The sequence below is a fragment of the Pygocentrus nattereri genome, chromosome 18 (genome assembly GCF_015220715.1).
Source record: "Pygocentrus nattereri isolate fPygNat1 chromosome 18, fPygNat1.pri, whole genome shotgun sequence".
Classification (NCBI taxonomy): Eukaryota; Metazoa; Chordata; class Actinopteri; order Characiformes; family Serrasalmidae; genus Pygocentrus; species Pygocentrus nattereri.
In genome coordinates, this window is record NC_051228.1 from 19318126 (window position 1) to 19339088 (window position 20963).

Below are 20963 nucleotides of genomic sequence, written 5' to 3' on the forward strand. Positions count from 1 at the left end.
CTTCTATAAACCTCTGTTGTAATTATTTAGGTGTTTAGTTTGAAATATTTGGCTAATAATTCGTGTTATTGATTGTATTATATGTATTTATTACGAAAAACAAATTTTGGAAGGTTTAATCATCGTTTCAGAGGTTTTATCCTTCCGTGGGTTCCTCGTGTCTATCAGTTTCGCAGTGCATCGTGGGAGTTGTAGTTTTCAACGGTGCCTGCTCAACTGTGTGGTACAGAGTATCGCTATATGACAATACAGTAGGTGTTTTTTTCATTATATCAAACGTATAATTCGTGTTAACGCTTGTATTGCGTGTCTATCTTGTGTAAAACCCAATTTTAACAGTTCGTCTCGGACATTTCATCTTAGCTATTTCGCTCGCCTGCTGCTCTCGCAGTGCATCATAGTTGTAGTTTTTACGGCGCCTGCTCCACGCTAACGACCCTAAATACTAAAATTTGCTTTTGGCTCGTTTTAAATTATACTTCGCTCATTGGGTGTTGCTGAAATATTTGTATACGTTTGTTATTCGTTTGAAAAAAAAAGTTGCTGCACTTAAATGAAAACGTTGCATCTAAAAAAAAGGAATATGCACACGTATGGAAAAAATACAAAACAAACTATACAAAACTGTTGAAATGTTATGACTTATTGAAGTAATAAATTCATTTTTTAGATAAATTATCACAAAATGAAACAACCTAGTTTTTGACTTCCCAGTCGGAGTGTAATAGAGTCGGTTTCTTATAAGACTGTGTTTCTCACTTTCTGCCTGAAAGGAAGTTTGGTTATTAGACATGGTGCAGGACACTGAATTAAGTAACAACAGTACAGTTATTCTTTTAAAAAAAGGACAAAAAAACAGCCTCATTTGAAAACTCCGGAGGAAATTCCTCACGAAAAAGGAGCCCTTTATTACACTGCAAATAAAAAAGGAAAGTGTTCTTAGCAATGAATAACTCCTTCAGGATCTTTGGTAGCTGTCCACAACATATAAAGTCATAGGAGCTGCGTGTACATTTTCAGTTTAGCAAAACATGACTGTGAGCTGGGCCTTCAGTTCAGGCCATGAATAAAGACCCATCTCTGTGATGATACTAACCTTTGCTAGCGCACATATGGGTATGTAGCAGTTTGTTAGCACTAAGCTAATGTCGATTTACATGAACCTTTTTGGCAGTTCTAGATTAAACACAGACACCTGCAGCTCCAAAAGAACAATCCATGTTTTACTTGAAGCTTGTGTCTGACATATTAGGCTCGATTTAACCGTTTTAAGGTTAATAGATCTGCCACTGTTTTCCATTCATAATAAACATAGTAGCCGTGTTTCAAAGCTAAGCTAAGGAAGTCTGCGTTTCTTGGCTCGTGCGTCACTGAACGCTGCTCTGTATTGTAGGCCGAGAACTGTGTCTTCCTTTGGGAGAAATCACCCGAGTTTGTAATGAAGTATAAATTGTATAAACTTTTTAAACATTAGATTTATGTTTGCTTTACTTCAGTAAGCTGTGACGTGTCTGTGCCGCCTGCTCCGGCTGATGATGAGCCAGCACTAGGGGGGTGTCTCTTTACCTTCGCACTTTTGAGACACTGATTTGGCTGCAGCTTGTATTGGGCATCCAGTAATGTATTTTCTCAGGAAATCAGAGCATGATTTGTTGATTCTTTTGTCAGTTTGTAATTATGTTGGTAATTAGTCTAATGTGTAAAGCCAGTCCGGCTCCTGAAGTCCTAACCAATGGGAGAGCTTGGTTGCACAATAAACACTGGGTTTGTAAAATTATATTGTATTAAAATTGTATTGATGAACAAATAGTAGAATAACAGAAGATTATCTGACATGTTTTAGTTATTACAGTTTTACAGCTGAAAGAAGAATCTTAAGACGAAATGTTCTAGAGAAACTAACCTAGTCAGAACTGTTCACAGTGGCAGTGATAGGAACCAGACGTCCACCTCTAAAAGCTCCCTCACATGTTACATGAAATACACTGCCTGATGTCCGAGACATTGTTTTACAATAGTTTTGAGAAGGTTTTGGCCTGAAATCCATTCATGGTGAGGCAAAATAGTCCCTAAAGACCACTTAATGTTTTAAGATTTTTACCTATTTCCCCGTCATCATCCCACATAAAACTTAGAAGACGTGTAGGTTTAGATAGTGAATAAAATGGCTGTATTTGTGTTGTAGTCACAGTGACCCCTGGTTCCTATCACCACCACTGTAAAGAATTCGGAGTCTCTACAATCAACCAATTCACACCAAATCACTCTTAAAGAATTATGTAGAACTTTTGAAAAAATCTGGCCATTTCTCTTGATTTAAACCAGTACGAAAGACAAAATCTGCTCCGTTTTAAACCTGCACTGGGACGTTTCCTCTCCTTTAAAGGTGCATGCTGGTTTCATTACAACTCAAATAATGACAGACTGCTGCCACCTGGTGGTGAAAACTGGGAAACACATGCTGCATAAAGTTTAAAGGGCCCATGTCCTACAATTTCCTCGTATTTTATTTTTTCCCGCTGACTATCACATATAGCATTTGCGTGGTGTTACCATTTTTTCCAACCTCAAAGCCCGTTTATGTTACTTACCCTTTTAAACAATATGCAAACTATATGCAAATAAGCTCTATTCTGATGTCCATATAAAATACTCCTTATAATTCCAACACAAGCTGAAATAGTTTCCACACATATGGGCAGTAAAGAGGAAACGGCTTTAAAATAAAAAGCTACACCAAACTGTTCAAGAAGTTAGGAGCATTCAGTTTTCCATAATAAAGCACAGTGACCAGCTTGTTTTGCTATAATTTATTTCAAATGTCCATAATAAATCTAGATTATTTTAAATATAATAAAAAGCTGAAAGCATTCATTTTTACAAAAAAGAAAAGCTGTTACATAAAATACTCTTTTAATAAACATAACAGCACAGTGCAGTCCTGTGTGCTAGATAAGGTCCTGCAGGCTGGATGCAGCTGAGAAAACTCATTAAACCTGCTGATGGCACTGAATGACCGTCTCAGAGTCAGTGTCCAAACTGTCTGTGTCTCAGTTCCACGCTACTGTGGGGAAGCTTCACTCCTCTCAGTCATCAGAGTTCATTTCCTTCATGCTTCTGTGTCTTTGTGCATAAATGAATGCAACTAACACAAAACTGAATCTCTTAGAGACACAACGTAGAATGACCGTGAGCTTTCTGACCCACGTCTTTGACTGAATTAGTTAAAAAGTCCATTTCTTTTTATGCCTTTTGCCTCTCAGGCTACAGTTCAAATAACACTGCGGTTTACAGTTCATTCCATAACACACTTACAGTGTTTGTATGTTGTGGAACAGCAAATAAAGGCTATGAATAAATAAAACATAATTGCACTGCAAAAATGATCTTCAATATAGGCGATAAATGTGATACATTGTTGTAAGATTATTATAAGATTGGCTTATTTCTAAGCATTTTATCACTTGTTTTAGGTCATTTTATTAAGTAAAATGATCTCGTTATACGGGCAGATAATTTTGCTTGTAGTAAGAAATGAGCCTGAAAGAAAGAATTAGCTGCCAGTATAATGAGATCATTTTCTTTACAAAATGCCATAAAACAAGTAAATAAGGTCTAGAAATGAGGTCAATAATCTTATAATAAGTACGCAAACACCTCAAAATGGCAAATATTGGATATAGACTAGATTTAAGATCATTTCACTTGACAAAATACAGTTTTTTTGCAGTGTATAAAATACAGATGTTCTCCATCTGTCTGAAGAACATGATGCAAAGAACCCTTTAATCATTCAATGGGTTCTTTAAGTGTTCATGGACTTTTGCAGAACCATTTTCTTTTTGAAAGAACACTAAAAGAACCATCTTTTTAGGAGTGTACTGCATCAGCATCTGCCCATTGACTTCTATTATAAGAACATTTGGGCTCAACATGTTTTTCTGTTCAGGGGAACCGACTGAAATTATTGTCTGTGGTATTTAAAACTACAATATAATGTAACAGACAGAGGTTGAAAAATATTGAATTGGTCCTTTAATCAGTTCAATAATCAAGTATCACAAAAACAGTGAATGGGAGCTGGAGCCTATCCCAGCAGTCATTGGGTGGAAGGCAGTTTTCCCTGATAAAGGCCCGTTAAAACACACTTACAGTAGAAGTCAACGGGCAGCTCAGCATCTGCTCATCGATGCTTATTATAAGTGCTTGGAGTCGACAGTTTTCCACTCTTACTGAAGAAACATGTAAAAATGATTGTGCTAATCGTCTGTATGTCAGAGGTGCAGCAAACATAGATCCTGTTGATCATTTCAGAGTATTCCCAGTATTCCCAAATAGCAGGAAAGAGAAATAATACTAAAGCAAAAAAAGCTTCAGCTCGTAGTTCTTTGAACCACTCGTCATGTAAACTGCTGCTGTAGCTGTGGGTTTGCTCAGACGTTCTGAACTCCACTGGACTAATTAAGCTCATTCTGCAGAAACGTCCACTCAGTGAAGAGTTTCCACTGACAGCTGCTCTCCGCCATCAATACAGGCAATCAGGCAGAGAGGGACAGTGAATTGACGGACTGACCGTCTCCTTTCCCGGTTAAATCTCAGTCAGGCAGGTTCTGAATCACTCTGCCGTTCACACTGTAGATCTCTATAGAGAAACAGCATCTGTAATGCAGTCGTCTGTAATCAGACCTTTTGGCAGATGCTGTATTTTTGCTGAATACAGACAGACTTGTCTGATAAAGTCTCAGTGCAGAAATGACGGTGATATATAACCTCAACCTGTGGAAGACTGTTTCTTATAGGACGTCACTTTTTCTGTCAAAAACATTGACACTGATTAATATTCATCCAAAAATCAAGCTCATCTCAGCATTCCTCGCTGGCTGCCTTTCCTCCGGAGGCCAGAAGGAGTCAGTGGAATGCAGCTCCAGCAACACTGGTGTCCTTCTGTGCTCGGTTATCAGCGGCCGTATGTCCGTTACAGACTCAGTTACACTAATAACAGTATGAAGAGTGAAGGAGGCCCTGAGGACGAGCAGTCGTTTTCAAACCCACGCTGCGTCATCCACTTAGCACTGCTTTCCAGCCCACGTCGCTGTCTGCTGCCTTTCTGCCATATCCGGCTTATCTTCATGTTTGGTTTCAGTGTCTGTGTTTGTATGGTCCATTTGTCCACCTACATCACTGGTCTATCTTTAAAGCAACAGTAAGGCGAAAAAAAAAACAAAAAGCGTGGATTTGATGTGATTTTATGCACTAAAAACATCATTTATCGTTATTCATTTCTACATGATTGTTTTCCTATTAAATCAACTGCTTTTGTTACTGTGCCTTTGAGACTGAGTCCCCCTGGTCAAATGACTTTCTAAATGAAAATGCATAAATACATCCTCTACAGTGAACTTCACTATTGCATTTTTCTGCTTAGTGCACAGATTCTATTTATTTGCTGAGTTTAACACATTACAAAATAAAATGGTAAGCATAAAGTGTACTATAACCTTTGCACTCTTTTGTCCCCTGTTATGCTAAACCCAGCACATAAACAGCAACTGTGTATTAAAGTGTGCAGAAGTGTGTTCTCTGCAGAGGATGTGTGCACTTCAATCAACAACACATCACTTGACCAGAGGTGCACAAACATTTGCACACAGCTGTATATGTAAATGAGCTCTATTCTGATTGCCTGCAATCAATAACTTCAGCATGAGTGGGCAGGGTAAACAGCTGCAGGCAGAATTATCAGATAAGTGTGACATCACAAAAATGTCAGAACAGGTGGTTTTCACAGCTTGACTGTATGAACTGGGGAGTGAACAGGAACTGTGACCGTGTTTGAATACTAAATCAAACTCAACTGAAGCAAAGAAGATTCAGTTTTGCATGCTATGGGCTCTTTAAGTGTGGTCAAATAGACTTGCTTGTCTATAGAAATGGACAGACGTAGACGGCTGTGTTTAGTTTGGAGATGTACTTTTGTTCTCTTTCTCCAATCTATCGCTTTAAATTCTCAGCCTAATCAGTAAATTCCACAGAAGACCCTGATTAGTTGGATCAACTGTGTTAGATCTGGGTGAACAAAAGTTTTGGCACTCCCGGTCAGCATTATGCTCTGTTGATTTTCTAAGTGAACTCTTTCTCTTTACTGTTTATTTGCTGAATTTAACACATTGGGAGAAAAATACAACATAAAAAGGTGTCTGTGCAATAGTTTAGGCATATTTATATTTTATATTTTATTTTTTTCATATTAAATGGCAAATAAATAGAAACTACTAAAATGACTAAAATTAGCAGAAAAATGCCATATTTTCACACGGCACTGGACTGGAGTGTTCAAACACTGTATGTGTGTGTTGGTGCAGCCTGTGTGGCTGAACGCCATCTCTCAGGGCTTTTTGGCAGCACTGCGCTGTTTCTGTTTGCGCAGGTGGGCCTCAATCTCATGTCTGAAGAGCAGCATTCCCAGCTGGCCGTGCGACGCCTCGTTCATGGCCTTGGACTGCATGCACATCTTGTACTGGTCCGGCGGGAGCTCGTCTGCACAGTGCTTCTCGTGCCACAGGTGGAAGAGTCCTCGGGACGGAGCCCGGATCACCAGGAGGTTACTGTGCAGGTACTTCCTGTAGAGATGAACATCCTCTCCACCCCAGCCTTTAATATCCACATCAAAACCACCTGAGAGGAGAAACACAGACAGAGAGTGACTGTCCACAAGCAGCGTACAAATGATCTGAAGGTAGCTGATCATTTATTTTGAAATGTTAGAATAGATTATGATCAATTATAGTAATGCATGTAATAAAAATTATTAATATTAAAAGTATGGCTGAGGGATTCTGAGCTGGAATGCTTTTTCTGCAATGCTGCAAAAAGCGACACAAATCATTTTGACTATGCACTTTCCTCACAACTTCTCCACTTGTTTCGATGACATACAAGCCAGAAATAAGTAAAGGGCCCATAGCCTACACCTGGGATCGACAACCCAAATGCTCAGAAGAGCTGTTTTGTGCTTTCAACAAAAATCATTTTCATTTAGGAAGCCACAAAGTTTAATATCCATTTTGCCATCTTGGCTGTAAATATGTCCCAGTATGTGCTAATGTATTAGTATAGGATAAAAAATATAAACAAAAACACAGACTTACTTTGCTCTGCTTTAACTTTAGCTCAGCTATAGCCACTTTTCTTGCATCTCTGGCAGGAAACTTTTTCTCAAAAGTAGAACAGTTTATTGTAAAATCTCAACATTTGAGTTTTTACAAGGCTAAAATCACTTCTCATTTGCCAGCTTCTTGGTCAAATTTTACCATTCCACCTTAAATGTTGCCTGAGGTGCCAGAACATAACCGCTGCACAACGAGAAGCTGGTGCATGAGAAAACGACTTTTACTTTCTCACGACGTTTTAGTGTTTGACAGTTTCTTGTCACGGATTAAACGTATCAGGAAACCAGATGGAGTGATTATAAATGCAAATAAGTCCATTAGTCTCCAAATTATCATTGTCTTAAATCATTCTCTTTCCCTTTTTGTTAACTACCAGCTAGATGACCAGTAGTCTGCGTACCAGCCTTCAGGGTTAAAGGGTAAATTAGCAGTTGTACATTAACTCCAATGTTTAAGAGCATTTAGTGTTAAAACTGTGATAGAACAATCAGCAGAGCTTAATTTTACAGCAACGGGGGATTTTTTTATTTTTACCTACAAATCTTGTTCTGCTGTGGAGCCGCAACTGGGCAGTAAAAGAGCCACATGCACTCCGGAGCCACATGTTACAGACACCTGGCCTGCATTGTTTTTGCATTTAAATTTTCCCCATGAGTTTAATGTAACAGAAACAGCCATTATTAATTTTTACATTAGATTTTTTACAAGACACTTCTCTTTATCCCTTACCATTTAACAGGCTTTCTTGTTACTGTACCTTTAAGCCTGATATATATAAATGAGCTCTGTACTGATCACCCTCATTCAGTATTTCTGCCAACAACAGTTCAGCACCTCCCACTCATGCTGAAGTTATCAGTAGTGTTTCAGCCTGAGGACAGCCAATCAGAACAGACTTACATAATTACATGGCAGTCTTAAAGGTACAGTAGCAAAATCAGCCTTTTTAGTTCCAAGGGATAAAGAGAGGTTGGAAAACTGTCGTGTAAAGACAAATGATGACAAGAAAAAAGTCTGATATTAGGCCCTTTAATATAAAATCACATGCTTTGCTGTCTGTGGCAGTAGCTGTGATGTTGAAGGGTTAAAAGGGTCTCTAGTGTGAATGAGCTCTAATCGCTGAGAATACAGAGCTGTAAACACACCAAACGCACTTTCATCAAAACTCAAACGACTGAGTGAAAAGCATATTGACTCAGTGTGATTGATGTTTGCTGCTGGTGTTCTCCTGAGAGCTTAACAGGGCCAAAGCAGCCGCTTCGCAGACACAGCACAAATCACTGCATTTCTTCACTTGCAGATGGACCCGATCGGCTAATGATCACACGGCACATAACATCCTGATTCTGCGTACATGACCTGGAACCCATCAAGTGGAACATGACTCATACAGACTAACAGTGTTACTCTGATGAGGCTACAGATGGCATACAGCAGAACTGGGACTCAAACCTGGCGCTCAGCAGTAAAGTTCACCTCTGTAGAAGCAGCAGTGAGCTACAGATGCTCCAACCACACATGAAGGACCTGACAAAAAGGTCATAAGGTCATAATAATAATCCAGTTTTCTCAAGGAGGGATGTGTGCCATTATATACACTGAGTTGCCAGTTTATTAGAAACACTTATTAGCTGCACATATTGGCCAAATAAGTAGATATTTCCTATAAAGTGGCCACTGAGTGGAAGCACAATTTAGGTGTTTCTAATAAAGTGGCCAGTTAATGGAAGCACAAATTGGGTGTTTCTAATAAATTGGCCGGTGAGTGGAAGCACAAAGCAAGTATTCCTAATAAAGAGTGAAAGCACACGATAGGTGTTTCTAATAAAGTAGCCAGGAAAAGTAAAGTACGTAAAAACCCCAGCATCACCGCTGTGTCTGATGTACTTGTACCAGCACCACACACACCACTAAATCTGTGTCACTGCTGTGCTGAGAATGGACGACCACCCAAATAACATCTGGACAACAGCGGCCCTGTTATCAGAAACTGACCAGTGATGAATGTGGTGGAGGGGCTGATGAGCTGTGCAGGACTACAGTCTGTAATTGTAGAATTATACAGTGGAATTAAGATAGGTGGAGCTAGTAGTGGGTGTTGTTAGTGGGTGATACTGGTTTATCTGGTGTACTGAGAAATTCCTCCTCAGATACGAGTTTTATGATTACCTTTTTACCAGCATGTCAACAATAAGCAAAGACAGCACAACATACAAACAGTGCAAAACACGCATAGACTGTTTAGCTGTCATCTTTCAAGCCATGTTTTAGATGAAGATAACCAGCAATCCCTTGATCACATCCGGCTGTAAGGTCTACTGCAATCTGAGGTACACATACACATCTTGTTAAGGTTAGGATTACAAAGTGCTATTGATATGAGAAAATGTAGATACAGATCCTCCCATCTGGCCGGCGTTACAGGAGCCTCCGCTCCCAAACCAGTAGACTCACGAAGAGCTTCTTTCCTGAGGCTGTGACCCTGCTGAACTCCACACCACCACTTTAACCACACCTTTGCACTCACTGCACTGGTACTGTACTTTATGTCCTAGTATTTCTGCCCTATTTATTTGTACAGTCTATTCCTGCACTATTCATATTTGCAGACAGTTACTGTAGAAGTTTACTCTGTATACTTATCTTTTTACATAAGCCGCTCTCACAGTCCATACTACCTACATTTGCATTCTCTCCACTCACTCTGTATATATACAGAGTATGCTTTTTACCCCCAAGTAATTTTGGCCTGTTTCCTTTGGTCCATTCATCATGAAATTTACACACAATCTAAAGGGCAACAGGCATTTTTACATTATATCAAAAAGTGAAAAGTAGGTATATATACATGTCCATATGTAATGTTATAATATTTGATAGGCAGATACTTTCACAGTTACTATAACCCTGCTGAGTTTTTTTCCGCTGACGTGCAGTATATTTACCTATGTTGATGAAATCAGATCTGTACTGGCAGGTCATTCCGAAGCCGAAATCCCGCCAGAAGCCGGTGTCCTTCTTAATGACCTGCAGAGAGAAAATTGAGACACATTAAAGTCCTCATATTCTGCCTCTCCACTTTCTAATGGTAAATATGCTGGTCTTAAAGGAACAGTCCAGAATTTTTCAACCTCATCTCTATCTGCCGCATCTGCATTGTAATGTTGATTACCACAGACAACACACATAAGAGAAGCATCTGCCCATTGAATTCAAAAGTTGTAGTATTCATTTGAAGGGGAATTCCACCAATATTTCTGCATAAATAAATGGTTTAGATATAAACAAAGTCATTTAGAGTGCTTTGGTATAAATTCTATAAAATATATATAAATATTCTAGAGAAATTTTGCTAAGTCAGAATTTCTTACAGTGGTGGTGATAGCAACCAGATGACCACCTCTAAAAGCTCCCTCACAGAAACTTAACATAGTTATGAACACACAGCCATTCAGAAGGTTTGGCCTCAGAAAGTATTTTTTAAAAGCCATTCATGGTGAAGAGGTGCATGCAGGGTGGGGGCAAAATAGGCCCCAAAGAAAAACAAATTTTTTCAGATTTTTCACTATTTTACTATCATCAACGTTCCATATAAAGCTCAGAAGAGACATGTAGGATCACTGGTGGTTTTGGATAGTAAATAAAGTGTCTATATTTGTGTTGCCGTCATGGAGAACCCTGGTTCCTATCACCACCACCAGATTAAGAATCTGCAATCAACCATTTCACACCAAACCACTCTGAATGACTGTGAGTACATCTTAAACACTGAACTAGTAGAGGAATGTTTGTGAAAGAACTTTAAATTGGCTTAACAAAGCTGTTTCTATGAAATTCCAGGTGGTTGCTAAGCTGTTGCTATGTTATCCCAGATGGTTGCTAAGGTGTTTCTAGGCCTTTGCCATGGTAACCTAGGTGGTTGCAAAGATGTAGCTACATAATCCAAAATAATTGCTAAAGTGTTTCTAGGCCTTTGCTTTGGTACCCTAGGTGGTTGCTAAGGTGTTGCTAAGCCTTTGCTATGGTATCTCAGGTGGTTGCTAAGATGTTGTCAGGCCATTGCTAAGCTATCCCAGATGGTTGCTAAGGTGTTGCTGCTTTGTCACAATCAAGACCTAAGTACTCCTTCAGAATGTAAATGCTATATATTTGAAATTACTAGATGTATTTAATCACACCCGGGGCTGTAATCAATCACACGTGACATGACTCATCACTCCAGCATGCCTATATTAAGGAAGCCACATTACCAGCTGCTGCTCAACGGGTGGAACGTGCTCACTGCTGCCATAGATCACCGCCGGGTTAAACTGACTGAACAGGACGGGGTAAAACACCTTCTTTCCTGAAACAGACCCAGACAAGAGTAAAGCCAGCAAGTTTCAAGCAAAAGTTCAACAAAAGATTAAAGTTACACAAATTTAGTTACTCAATTAAGACTCAATTAAGTTTGGCATCTGAAGTTTTCACTTTGGTCATAGCACTGGAGCCACCAATTAGCAGTGCGCTAAGAATGAATCAACATGCATTCGATCATTCTTCATTTGGAGTGGGAATTGAGGTGGTTTCTTTCATCCCAAAACGAAATAATCTTAATATGCCCATTAACATCTATTATCATATATGCAAACAGGAGAACTTAATTGCAAACATATTTTACAGTCACTGGTGTTGTATGAATATGGGGTAACACCAGTGACATTCTGGGATTTTGCTAATTTTCTGACTGATTTAAAATCAGGAATAAAAGTAATATTTGGTTTTGTCATGATAAAAATTTAATTACCCAGCCATTAAAGCACATAATATCTGTGACACATAGAAGTCATGCACTGCCTGATGAACAAAATCATTAATAAATTAATGAAATATACTAAGAAGTGTGGACTCATGCCTTGAGATGCTTCTTTGATGAGTCTTGACCCAAAGAAGCAGTTTAATAGAACTGAAAATACTGTATTAAAATGTAACATAAGAGTCCTGACAACACCAGTGACCAAAATCTGATGAATTTTTTAAAATAAGATTATATATATATATATAAATGTAGTATAAAGTGGATGATATAAAATGTAAACATGAAACTATTTTATACAAATTCCAAAGTTAAACCACTTAAAAATATTGTTTTATAATGAAAATGGTTGGAAAATTGTTTTTGCGATGAGTTGTTTTTCATATGCAGAGCAACTATGAAACAAGATTAGAAAAAAAAGAAAAATCAGAGAAATCAGAAGGGAAAAGTATTGTTTAATCTTAGGTCAAATGTGTAAATGTACATACTGACCTTTGGAGCTGTGTCTGATATTTTAAGTATCTTTTTAACATGTGACATGGTTTCCCCCTCCAAATGGAGAATGACTCATTCTGAGTGGAGCTGTCTGGTAATCTCTATAAGACTTGATTAGTGGCTTCTGACACTGTGACTCACTGTTATCTTACAGAAAAGTGTCCTGTTCTGAAGCCTGAAATGATCAATTAAAAGTCAGAGGTGTTGGGTCGGGTGTTTTTCACACCATGTCGTACGTCTTTACATATTCACACACACAGACTCGAGAAGACGGACCAGCTCGATGTTTAGGTCTCAAAAGATCTGCAAATCAACAGTATACTGATTAAGATGTGATGACATAGTATATAATCCACTCACATCCTCAAAAGACGCATCCTTCAGCAAGATTTGACTTTCTCTTTTAACACACTTACAAGCATCAGATTCATCTGCTCAGTAAAGTGGTCCAAGGCACAACCCACACTACAAAATGTTCTTCCACATGCTGTGTGCAATTACACATTTCCACCAAAGTGGCCTCCAAATTTCCAAAACTTACAAAATGCAGCTTTAACTGCTTAAAATCTCAGGCTTATTACATACGAAGCCTTTTTATTCAGCAACTACAGGGACTTGTATTGTCTTTATTGTCTGTATTTCACTACTGTGTAAATTGTCCAGTTTATATTTGAGTATCAGCATGTTTTTCAAATAACTCTGAATCATTCTGAAAGATTTAAACTGGATCAGAATGAATAATGTTAAAGATCTGAGTTTTTATGATGCAGCATATTCTCTCTCTCTCTCTCTCTCTCTCTCTCTCTCACCTGGCTGGGTGTTCAGTCTGCAGGTGTTGAGGAAGTCAGAGGTGAAGATGATGTCAACGTCGCAGAAGAACAGCAGGACGTTTCCTCCCTTCCACGCTCGGGCGCCCACATCTAAACCACGGCCACGAGAAAACTCCTCATTCAGCTGGATCAGAGTGAAGTTCTGGAAATTCAACTCTCTAATAAAGAGAAAGAGGAATAAAGAACAGCTGTGGTTAACAAGAGCTCCTGCTGAATATACACAGAGTCGGTTTACTAGAAACACCACAGCTCATCTCTTTCTATACTCTACACTAATCTGAGTTTTTTTTTAATCTTTTTTTTTTATTCACAGGACATACAGATGTAAATTATTATTGTGTGCATTCATGTAATTAGTTATGCAATTGTGTGATTACATTTAAATAGTGTACCAAACCAGTGTAGACTTCTAAAGGTTAAACTCTAAAGGCTCAAGTGTGGATCAAAATGACGTTCTTCACTCTCACAACACATTAGTGTCATAGCAGTTACCAAATAATTAACAGAAGTTAATTAACTTATACTTATAGAAGTTACTATATAATTCATAGTGGATATTGAATAACAGTATTTAATGAATATTCAATATGGATACTGAATCATTCATAGCAGATTCTGAATAATTCATAGTGGATACTGAACAATACATAGTAGTTCAAAGTGAACAGTGAATAATACATAGTAATTACTGACTAATTCACAGGGGTAACTAAATAATTCATAGTAGATACTGAATATTTCATAGTAGTAACTAAACAATTCATAGCAGATACTCAATAATTCATAGTGGATACTGAATAATACGTAGTACATACCGAATAATTTACAGTAAACAATGAATAACTAAACTAACTAAAGCTAAAGTTCTGAGAGCTGAGACTGATCACAGTTGGCTGTGCTAGAGCACATTTACACACCTTTCTGTGAACTGTGTAAGGAACAACTTTACACTGCATTACAACGTTACACTGCATGCATTTCGTGGTTAGATGATTATGCATGATGTCCTAGTTTATCTGTTTCCAATAAAGTATTTTAGAATCCATGAAAGACTGTGTAGAGGTTGTTTGAGTTGAAATTCATTCTTATTTGTTTGTTCTTATTCGTTCCTGAGCTGCTACACTCATAATTAATTTTTACTATGTGACGTTATTTAAAAAACAAGTAAAAATATTTCATACAAAATTGAATAAAAGTACTATGATTTAATTCTGCTCCAAAAACAACAGTTACAGGGACAACTGTACTCAATTACAGTTACGAGAGTAAATGTAATTCGTTACTTACACCTCTGATATTGAAAAATACTTAGCAGTTACTGAATAATTCATAGTGGATACGGAATAATCCACAGCAGATAGTGAATGATAGTAAACATTTCCTCATAGCTACTAAACAATTTATAGTACTTTTGGCACAATTTATATAGCTGATACTGAATAATCCATAGTAGACACTGGATAATTCATAGTAGACACTGAATTAATTATAGTAGACACTACATAATTCCTAATAGTTACAAAACAATTTATAGTACTTACAGAAAAATTTCTGTATTGAGAACTAACTCAAATCTTCCACTCTCTGCTCAACAAACCAGTGATTACAGTTAGACGGCACAAGAGAATTGAACGTTTTAAATATGTGTGGACTAAAAAAAAACTGCTCTGTGATCCTGAAAAATCTCTAAGGCTCATTTACATAGAGAGAGTGAAGGTTCTCCTCAGGCTGGCAGCGAACTGCTTAATTAGAGCTCCTTCATTAAGGAAATCCATCTACATCACACGAGTCCCAGCAGAGGAGCTTCACAGCTGTAGATCAGGAGGAGTGTGTTCTTCAACCCTACAGTGAGATCGCAAGGTGTCAGGTGCTCTCACTGCTCTGTCTTGTGTGACTTCACTGCATGCATTAAATATAAAATGTTCTAAATACACACACAGACCTGTAAACGTTGCTGAAACATCTGATATGTTTAGTTGTCAAGGCTTCTGTGTAACATTCTGTTAAATATGTTTTCAGCTTTCTTCTCTGAAGCTTGTATATAATGGACATTTTGACGAATTTGAGGAAAATGAAATAAAGGAAGGGCAGTACATATCTTTTTTTTTCTCTGTTGTTTGAATCAAAAAAAATATTTTCAGTCTTTATCTCAGATAAGACACAACAAGCTATTTTTCTGCTTGAGAAAGAGAATAAAAAAAAGAGAAGGAGAAAACAGGTGAGTGGATGAAGCAAGCACCATGTGCCATGACCCCAAAAACTTAGGAAGAGAAGATCAGAAGAGAATTCACCAAAAGAAAATAGTCCAGAAACGAAGAACCCAGAATAGACCAGAACAAAAGAGACCAGAAGAGAAGAGACCAGAAGATAAGAGATCAGAACAGAACAAAAGAGACCAGAAGAGAAGAGACCAGAAGATAAGAGATCAGAACAGAACAAAAGAGACCAGAAGAGAAGAAATCATGAGTGAAGAAAAGAGACCAGAACAGAAGAGAAGGATTCGGAAGAGACGAGAAGAATAAATGAGACCAGAAGAGGAGACCATAAAAGATAAGAGACCAGAAGAGAAGAAAAGGGACCAGAACAGAAGAGAAGAGTTCAGAAGAGAGGAGAAGAAGAAACGAGACCAGAAGAGGAGACCAGAACAAAAGAAAAGAGACCAGAAGAGAAGAGAAGAAGAGACCATAAGAGAAGAGGAGAGAAGAGACCAGAAGAGAAGTCCTGCAGAACCTTCTAGATGCTCCATAATAACCACACATGGAGTAGCTCTGATAAACAATCAGTAAACAAATTTGACAGCAATGAGCAAAGTGGGAAATTACTAAAGCGCAATGAAAGAGTAAATCCCCACAGTGTTCATCACAGAGGAGGAAAATAGCCCACTGTCCTTACAGCCCTGCTAAATCAGCCTTTAATTTCACTGCGTGGGCTTTCTATAAATGGAGCATAAAGATGTTAGTGGTCAGGCTTTTTTTGCTGGTGTCCAGCTCGCTGTCCTCCACTGGAACACAACACTCCTGTTCTAGCAGAAATCTCATTCAGCACAATTGCTTGCTTAATGTTTCTCCTTTATCATAGCAGAAAAACAGGAAGACCTGAAGGCCCTTCTGAGGAAAGTTAAAGAACAGAGTGTGACGATGGAACTTCAGCTCAATATGACAAACACTCTTTGACAACAGGAGAGACGTAGACATGGTGGACAGCTTTTGCCAGCATCAATTATTAACAACAAAGGAACCAGCAGTCAAGAAATACAACACACTCAGCACAACAAGGATGAATCAAGCCCTACAACAGCGATTCTTATAGAAACAGCAGAGTAAAGTAAACACTGTAAACAAATGTAAAGGCCAAAATGCCGTTTCAAAGACAAAATTTAAAATCCCTGATAAAATCTAACAAAATTCACATGAACAGTTTCTAGCTTTCGGCTCAACAACACACAAAAAAAACATGTTTTTTCAGGCAGTTCTGGCTACTGTACTTGCGCAAATCTCTGCAACTGAGGGGATTTTTTCCTGTTTGCGGCGTAACCGTAGGGCAGGACTTGTTCTGTAAACAGACGGCATGTTGATCATTACGAGTTTTCTTAATTATTTAACAACCAGAGACAGTCTCCTTCTTTATAATGTCTCTGTACTAACTAATGTTAGCCCTTTAATAGAAAATCATAATGTGACAGAGTAGTCCTGCATAACTAGCTAAATGTTAGCCCTTTAATAGTGAATCCTAGCAAGACAGATTAGAGTAATCCTTCAAAGCTAGCTAAAATTAGCCCTGTAAAAAATTTGACTGTATGGCATTTACATGGCCCATATTATACATTTTTCCTGCATTTTTTGTTCCTTGAAGTTTCTCCATGATATCTGTGTAGATTTGTGTACCAATAATACTCATAATTACTTTTCACATAACCATTTTCCAAACTCTCCTTACCTCTTAGAATGAAACAGGATGTTTTTTTATGGTGCCTTTAAGACTGACATATGTAACTGAGCTCTGCTTTGATTGGCTGCCCTGTATTGTGCCTCATTCAAAAAGCAGTCTGGGCCGAAACACTCCTAACAACTTCAGCATGAATAGATTGAGCAAAACTGCTAAACTGCTGTAGGCTGAATAGATGGATATACATAAATGTATTCAATTTTTGTGACATCACAAAAACAATTCATTTAAAACAGGCTTTTTTCAGCTTATAAGGTGCATGTTTTGACATGTAAGGCCAGTAGCCCTCACCCCAATAGTCACAAAGTGCTTTGAAAGACTGGTTATGACCCACATCAAAGCCAACATTGACGTCACTGGGGATCCACACCAGTAGGCGTACCGGAAAAAACGATCCACAGAGGATGCCATCTCCTCTGTGGTCCGCACTGCCCTCACCCACCTGGAGAGTAAGGATTCTTATGTCCGTATGCTCTTTGTGGATTTCACATCTGCTTTTAACACCATGATTCCCCAGACCCTGGCTTACAAACTCCATACACTTGGACAGAGCACCTCTCTCTGTAATTGGATTCTGGACTTCCTGACTAACAGGCCGCAGTCTGTGAGGATCCACAACATCTCCTCCTCCACCATCATCCTCAGCACCGGCTCCCCTCAGGGCTGTGTGCTGAGCCCCCTCCTGCTCACATATGACTGCTCGACTATCCATCCAGCCTGTCATATTGTAAAGTTTGCAGACGACACGGCACTGGTTGAATGCATCACAAATAGTGATGAGTCTGGCTATAGGCAGGAGGTGGAACACCTGGAGAGTTGGTGCAGTGAGAACAACCGCTGCATCAATGTGAAGAAAACAAAGGAGATGATTGTGGATTTCAGAAGGGGCAACACCATCCCTCCCCTACCCCTACACATCGGCAGATCTGCAGTGGAAGTGGTCTCCAGCTATAGGTACTTGGGCGTACACCTAAGTAACAATCTTGCCTGGAGTAATAACACTTCCAGTCAGATCAGGAAGGCACAGCAGCGCCTCTACTTCCTCAGAAGGCTGAACTTGGGAGCTCAGTCCTCACCTCAATTTACAGATGTGTGGTGGAGAGTGTTCTGTGCTCCAGCATCACCGTGTGGCACAAAAGCTGCTCTGTGGCAGAAAGGAAAGCTCTGCAGAGGGAGGTGAAGGCTGCACAGAGGACTGTTGGAGTCAGCCTTCCCACCACCATTGACATTTACACCTCCAGATGCAGGAAAAGGGCCACTGGCATCATGAAGAACCCCACTCACCCAGCGCACACACTTTTTGTCCCGCTCCCCTCAGGTAGGAGGTTGCGGAGTAAAACAACCAGACTGAGGAACAGCTTCTTCTCTGAAGCCGTAAGACTCTTAAATTCCAATTAGACATCATTGCAATGGCAACTTCATGTCCACTTATTTATCTCTGCTGCTGTACTGAATCAGTGCCTCCACTATATCACCCCTACACATTACCAGTATTAAGATGTACACCTTCTACCTCATACTTATGCTGCTGTTATTTGCACCTTCTATTTATTGTTTATTTTTATTTTTGGGAGTTAAAAGGGACCTTGAGTACACTATTTCCTTCCACCTCATGTACCACATGTGATGCGAATGACAATAAAGCCTTATCTTAAAGTGTTTTTTTACATAAAAAATGTAGTTTTATATGATATGGGCCCTTAAAACGTTAAAACATAGTAGGCTGGAGGCCAAAGCCAACTAGTTCAGCTCACTTATAGTTCAACATGGAGCACATGTGAACCTCTGTGCGCTTGTGTTTGATATCGTGGGCCCTCCACTTTCCCAGACCCAAATTCTTAGCACATGAACGCATTGTATCGTCGAGCTGTGGGAGCTGCTTCACATCAGATAAAATCCTTTTCAAACCGCTAATGCTTCAAAATAAGCTGCTAACAGCTTAAATGGGCCAGTAATCGGGGTGGATTTGGAACCGTTAAATGACGGCAAACAAGATTTTATTGCAGGCATATTAGCAGAACGGGATTAGCACAGAGCCTGGTGTTTTTACAGGGTGTGTGTGGGTGTGTGTTTGTGTAATTCAACCGGCCTTTGGCAAAAGCTGACTGCAGATATTTCCTTTTGTGATACTGGCTTGTTTTCGAGGTTTGGGGACTGTCTAGGACAACTCCTTTTTCCTCCTTTGCAGTTTGTTCATCGCATATTTGCACAGCACTGCAGCTCCAGGACAAACGGTTACATCGGCAAACACACATACTCACACCAGCATGCCTGCACAGTTTTTAAATTTGGTCCAGAGGTCTATGTGGTCAGAAGAAACAAAAATCTCATAACTCCCAGCATGCTTGCTGATTTCAAACAGTAAACACTTTTCATTACTCTAAAAAGCACCTGCAAACACAGGCTGCTTTCTTTAGAGGAAAAATTCTACTTAGATTTTGGCCAAGCTATTTAAAACGTAAGTAAAAAGAAGGATACGGGCCCTTTAAAGCATTAAAGCGCCCATATCCCTACATTTTTCATGAATATTATTTTCCTGTGTTTAGTCATACGTACCAAAAACCCGCAAAAAAAAAGTCACAATCCATTCCATGACTGCTTTACAACCTCTTCTTATCCCTTAGTTTTAAAGGGCCCTTGCAATGGAAAAATGAATTTGACGAATTTTTCTAGAATAAAAGATTTAGAAAATAAACAACGCTAGTTTTTTTATAACATATCCCTGCCCATACAGTCCATATATGTGTCACAATTGGCCCCTCCCAGTCCTGTCCATGTGCTTGTGTTTACCTCCCAGTCCTGTCCATGTGCTTTTGTTTTGTTTCTTCCTGGTTCTGCCCCATTGTTTCTAGACCCTGCCGCTGATTGTAACCATCTGTTTTCCACCTGTGTCTTGTTAACCATTGTTATCCCTGTTGTATTTAAGCCCTGTGTTTCCCCTGTGTGTTTGGTGGTCATTATTTGGTATGTGCTGTTTGGTCTTTGTATTGTATTGTTTGTATTGTATTCTGGCTTATCCTGCCTTCCGCCCAATGACCACTGGGATAGGCTCCAGCACCCCCCTGTGACCCTGAAGGGAAACGGCTTAGAAAATGTGTGTGTGTGTGTGTGTGTGTACTCTGGCCTCTGTGATATTTCCTGTTCTCTCTTGTTGTGTTTATCCTGTGCTCCTTTTGTCATGTCTGTCCCTCGATACGCCCATGTTGGTTCATTGACCCTGGACTGTCTTGACCCCGATACTGGATTTGCCCTTAATAAATCTTGCTCATCTCAGCATATGCATCTGCCTCCTCATCGCTCCACAGTGTTACAATATGAAAACAAAGCTACAAAATTTTTTTGAAGTTTTGAATTCATTGTTTCTGTGATGTTGAAAAAATAAATGTATTTACATATATCTGCTAGGTAGCCTACTGCAGTTTAACCTCACAACTGTTATAAGTCAACATCAAGAAAAAAAACTGAAAATGCAAGAAAAATGTAGGGTATGTGCCCTTTAAACAGACAGTGTCTTACAGTGCCTTTAAAAGTGGTACATGCTAATGAGTTCTGCTCTGATTGGTGGCCTCAGTCAAAAGCCAGCGCAGGCATTCAAGCCAGTGCTGGTTAAATCAAACCTTATAACTTCAGCGAAGGGAAAGGGCTAAACTGCTGCAGGCTGAATAGGTAGAAAAGTGTAAATGCGTTTGTTCTTGTGACATCAATAAAACAATGAATTCAAAATGGGCC

At 39.1% G+C, this 20963-nt stretch overlaps 1 protein-coding gene across 1 annotated transcript in view; it reads right to left on the reverse strand.

Annotated features, from left to right (window-relative positions):
* Positions 1 to 4688: 4688 nt before the first annotated feature.
* The window catches only part of csgalnact1a (chondroitin sulfate N-acetylgalactosaminyltransferase 1a), a 73927-nt gene continuing 57652 nt past the window's right edge, over positions 4689 to 20963 (reverse strand). The window contains exons 6-9 of the mRNA XM_017711251.2: positions 13269 to 13447; positions 11420 to 11514; positions 10115 to 10196; positions 4689 to 6675 (exon numbers count right to left, since the gene is read on the reverse strand). Coding sequence (XP_017566740.1) covers positions 6386 to 6675; positions 10115 to 10196; positions 11420 to 11514; positions 13269 to 13447 — 646 coding nt within the window. The 3' untranslated portion in view covers positions 4689 to 6385. The remainder of the gene's footprint in view (positions 6676 to 10114; positions 10197 to 11419; positions 11515 to 13268; positions 13448 to 20963) is intronic.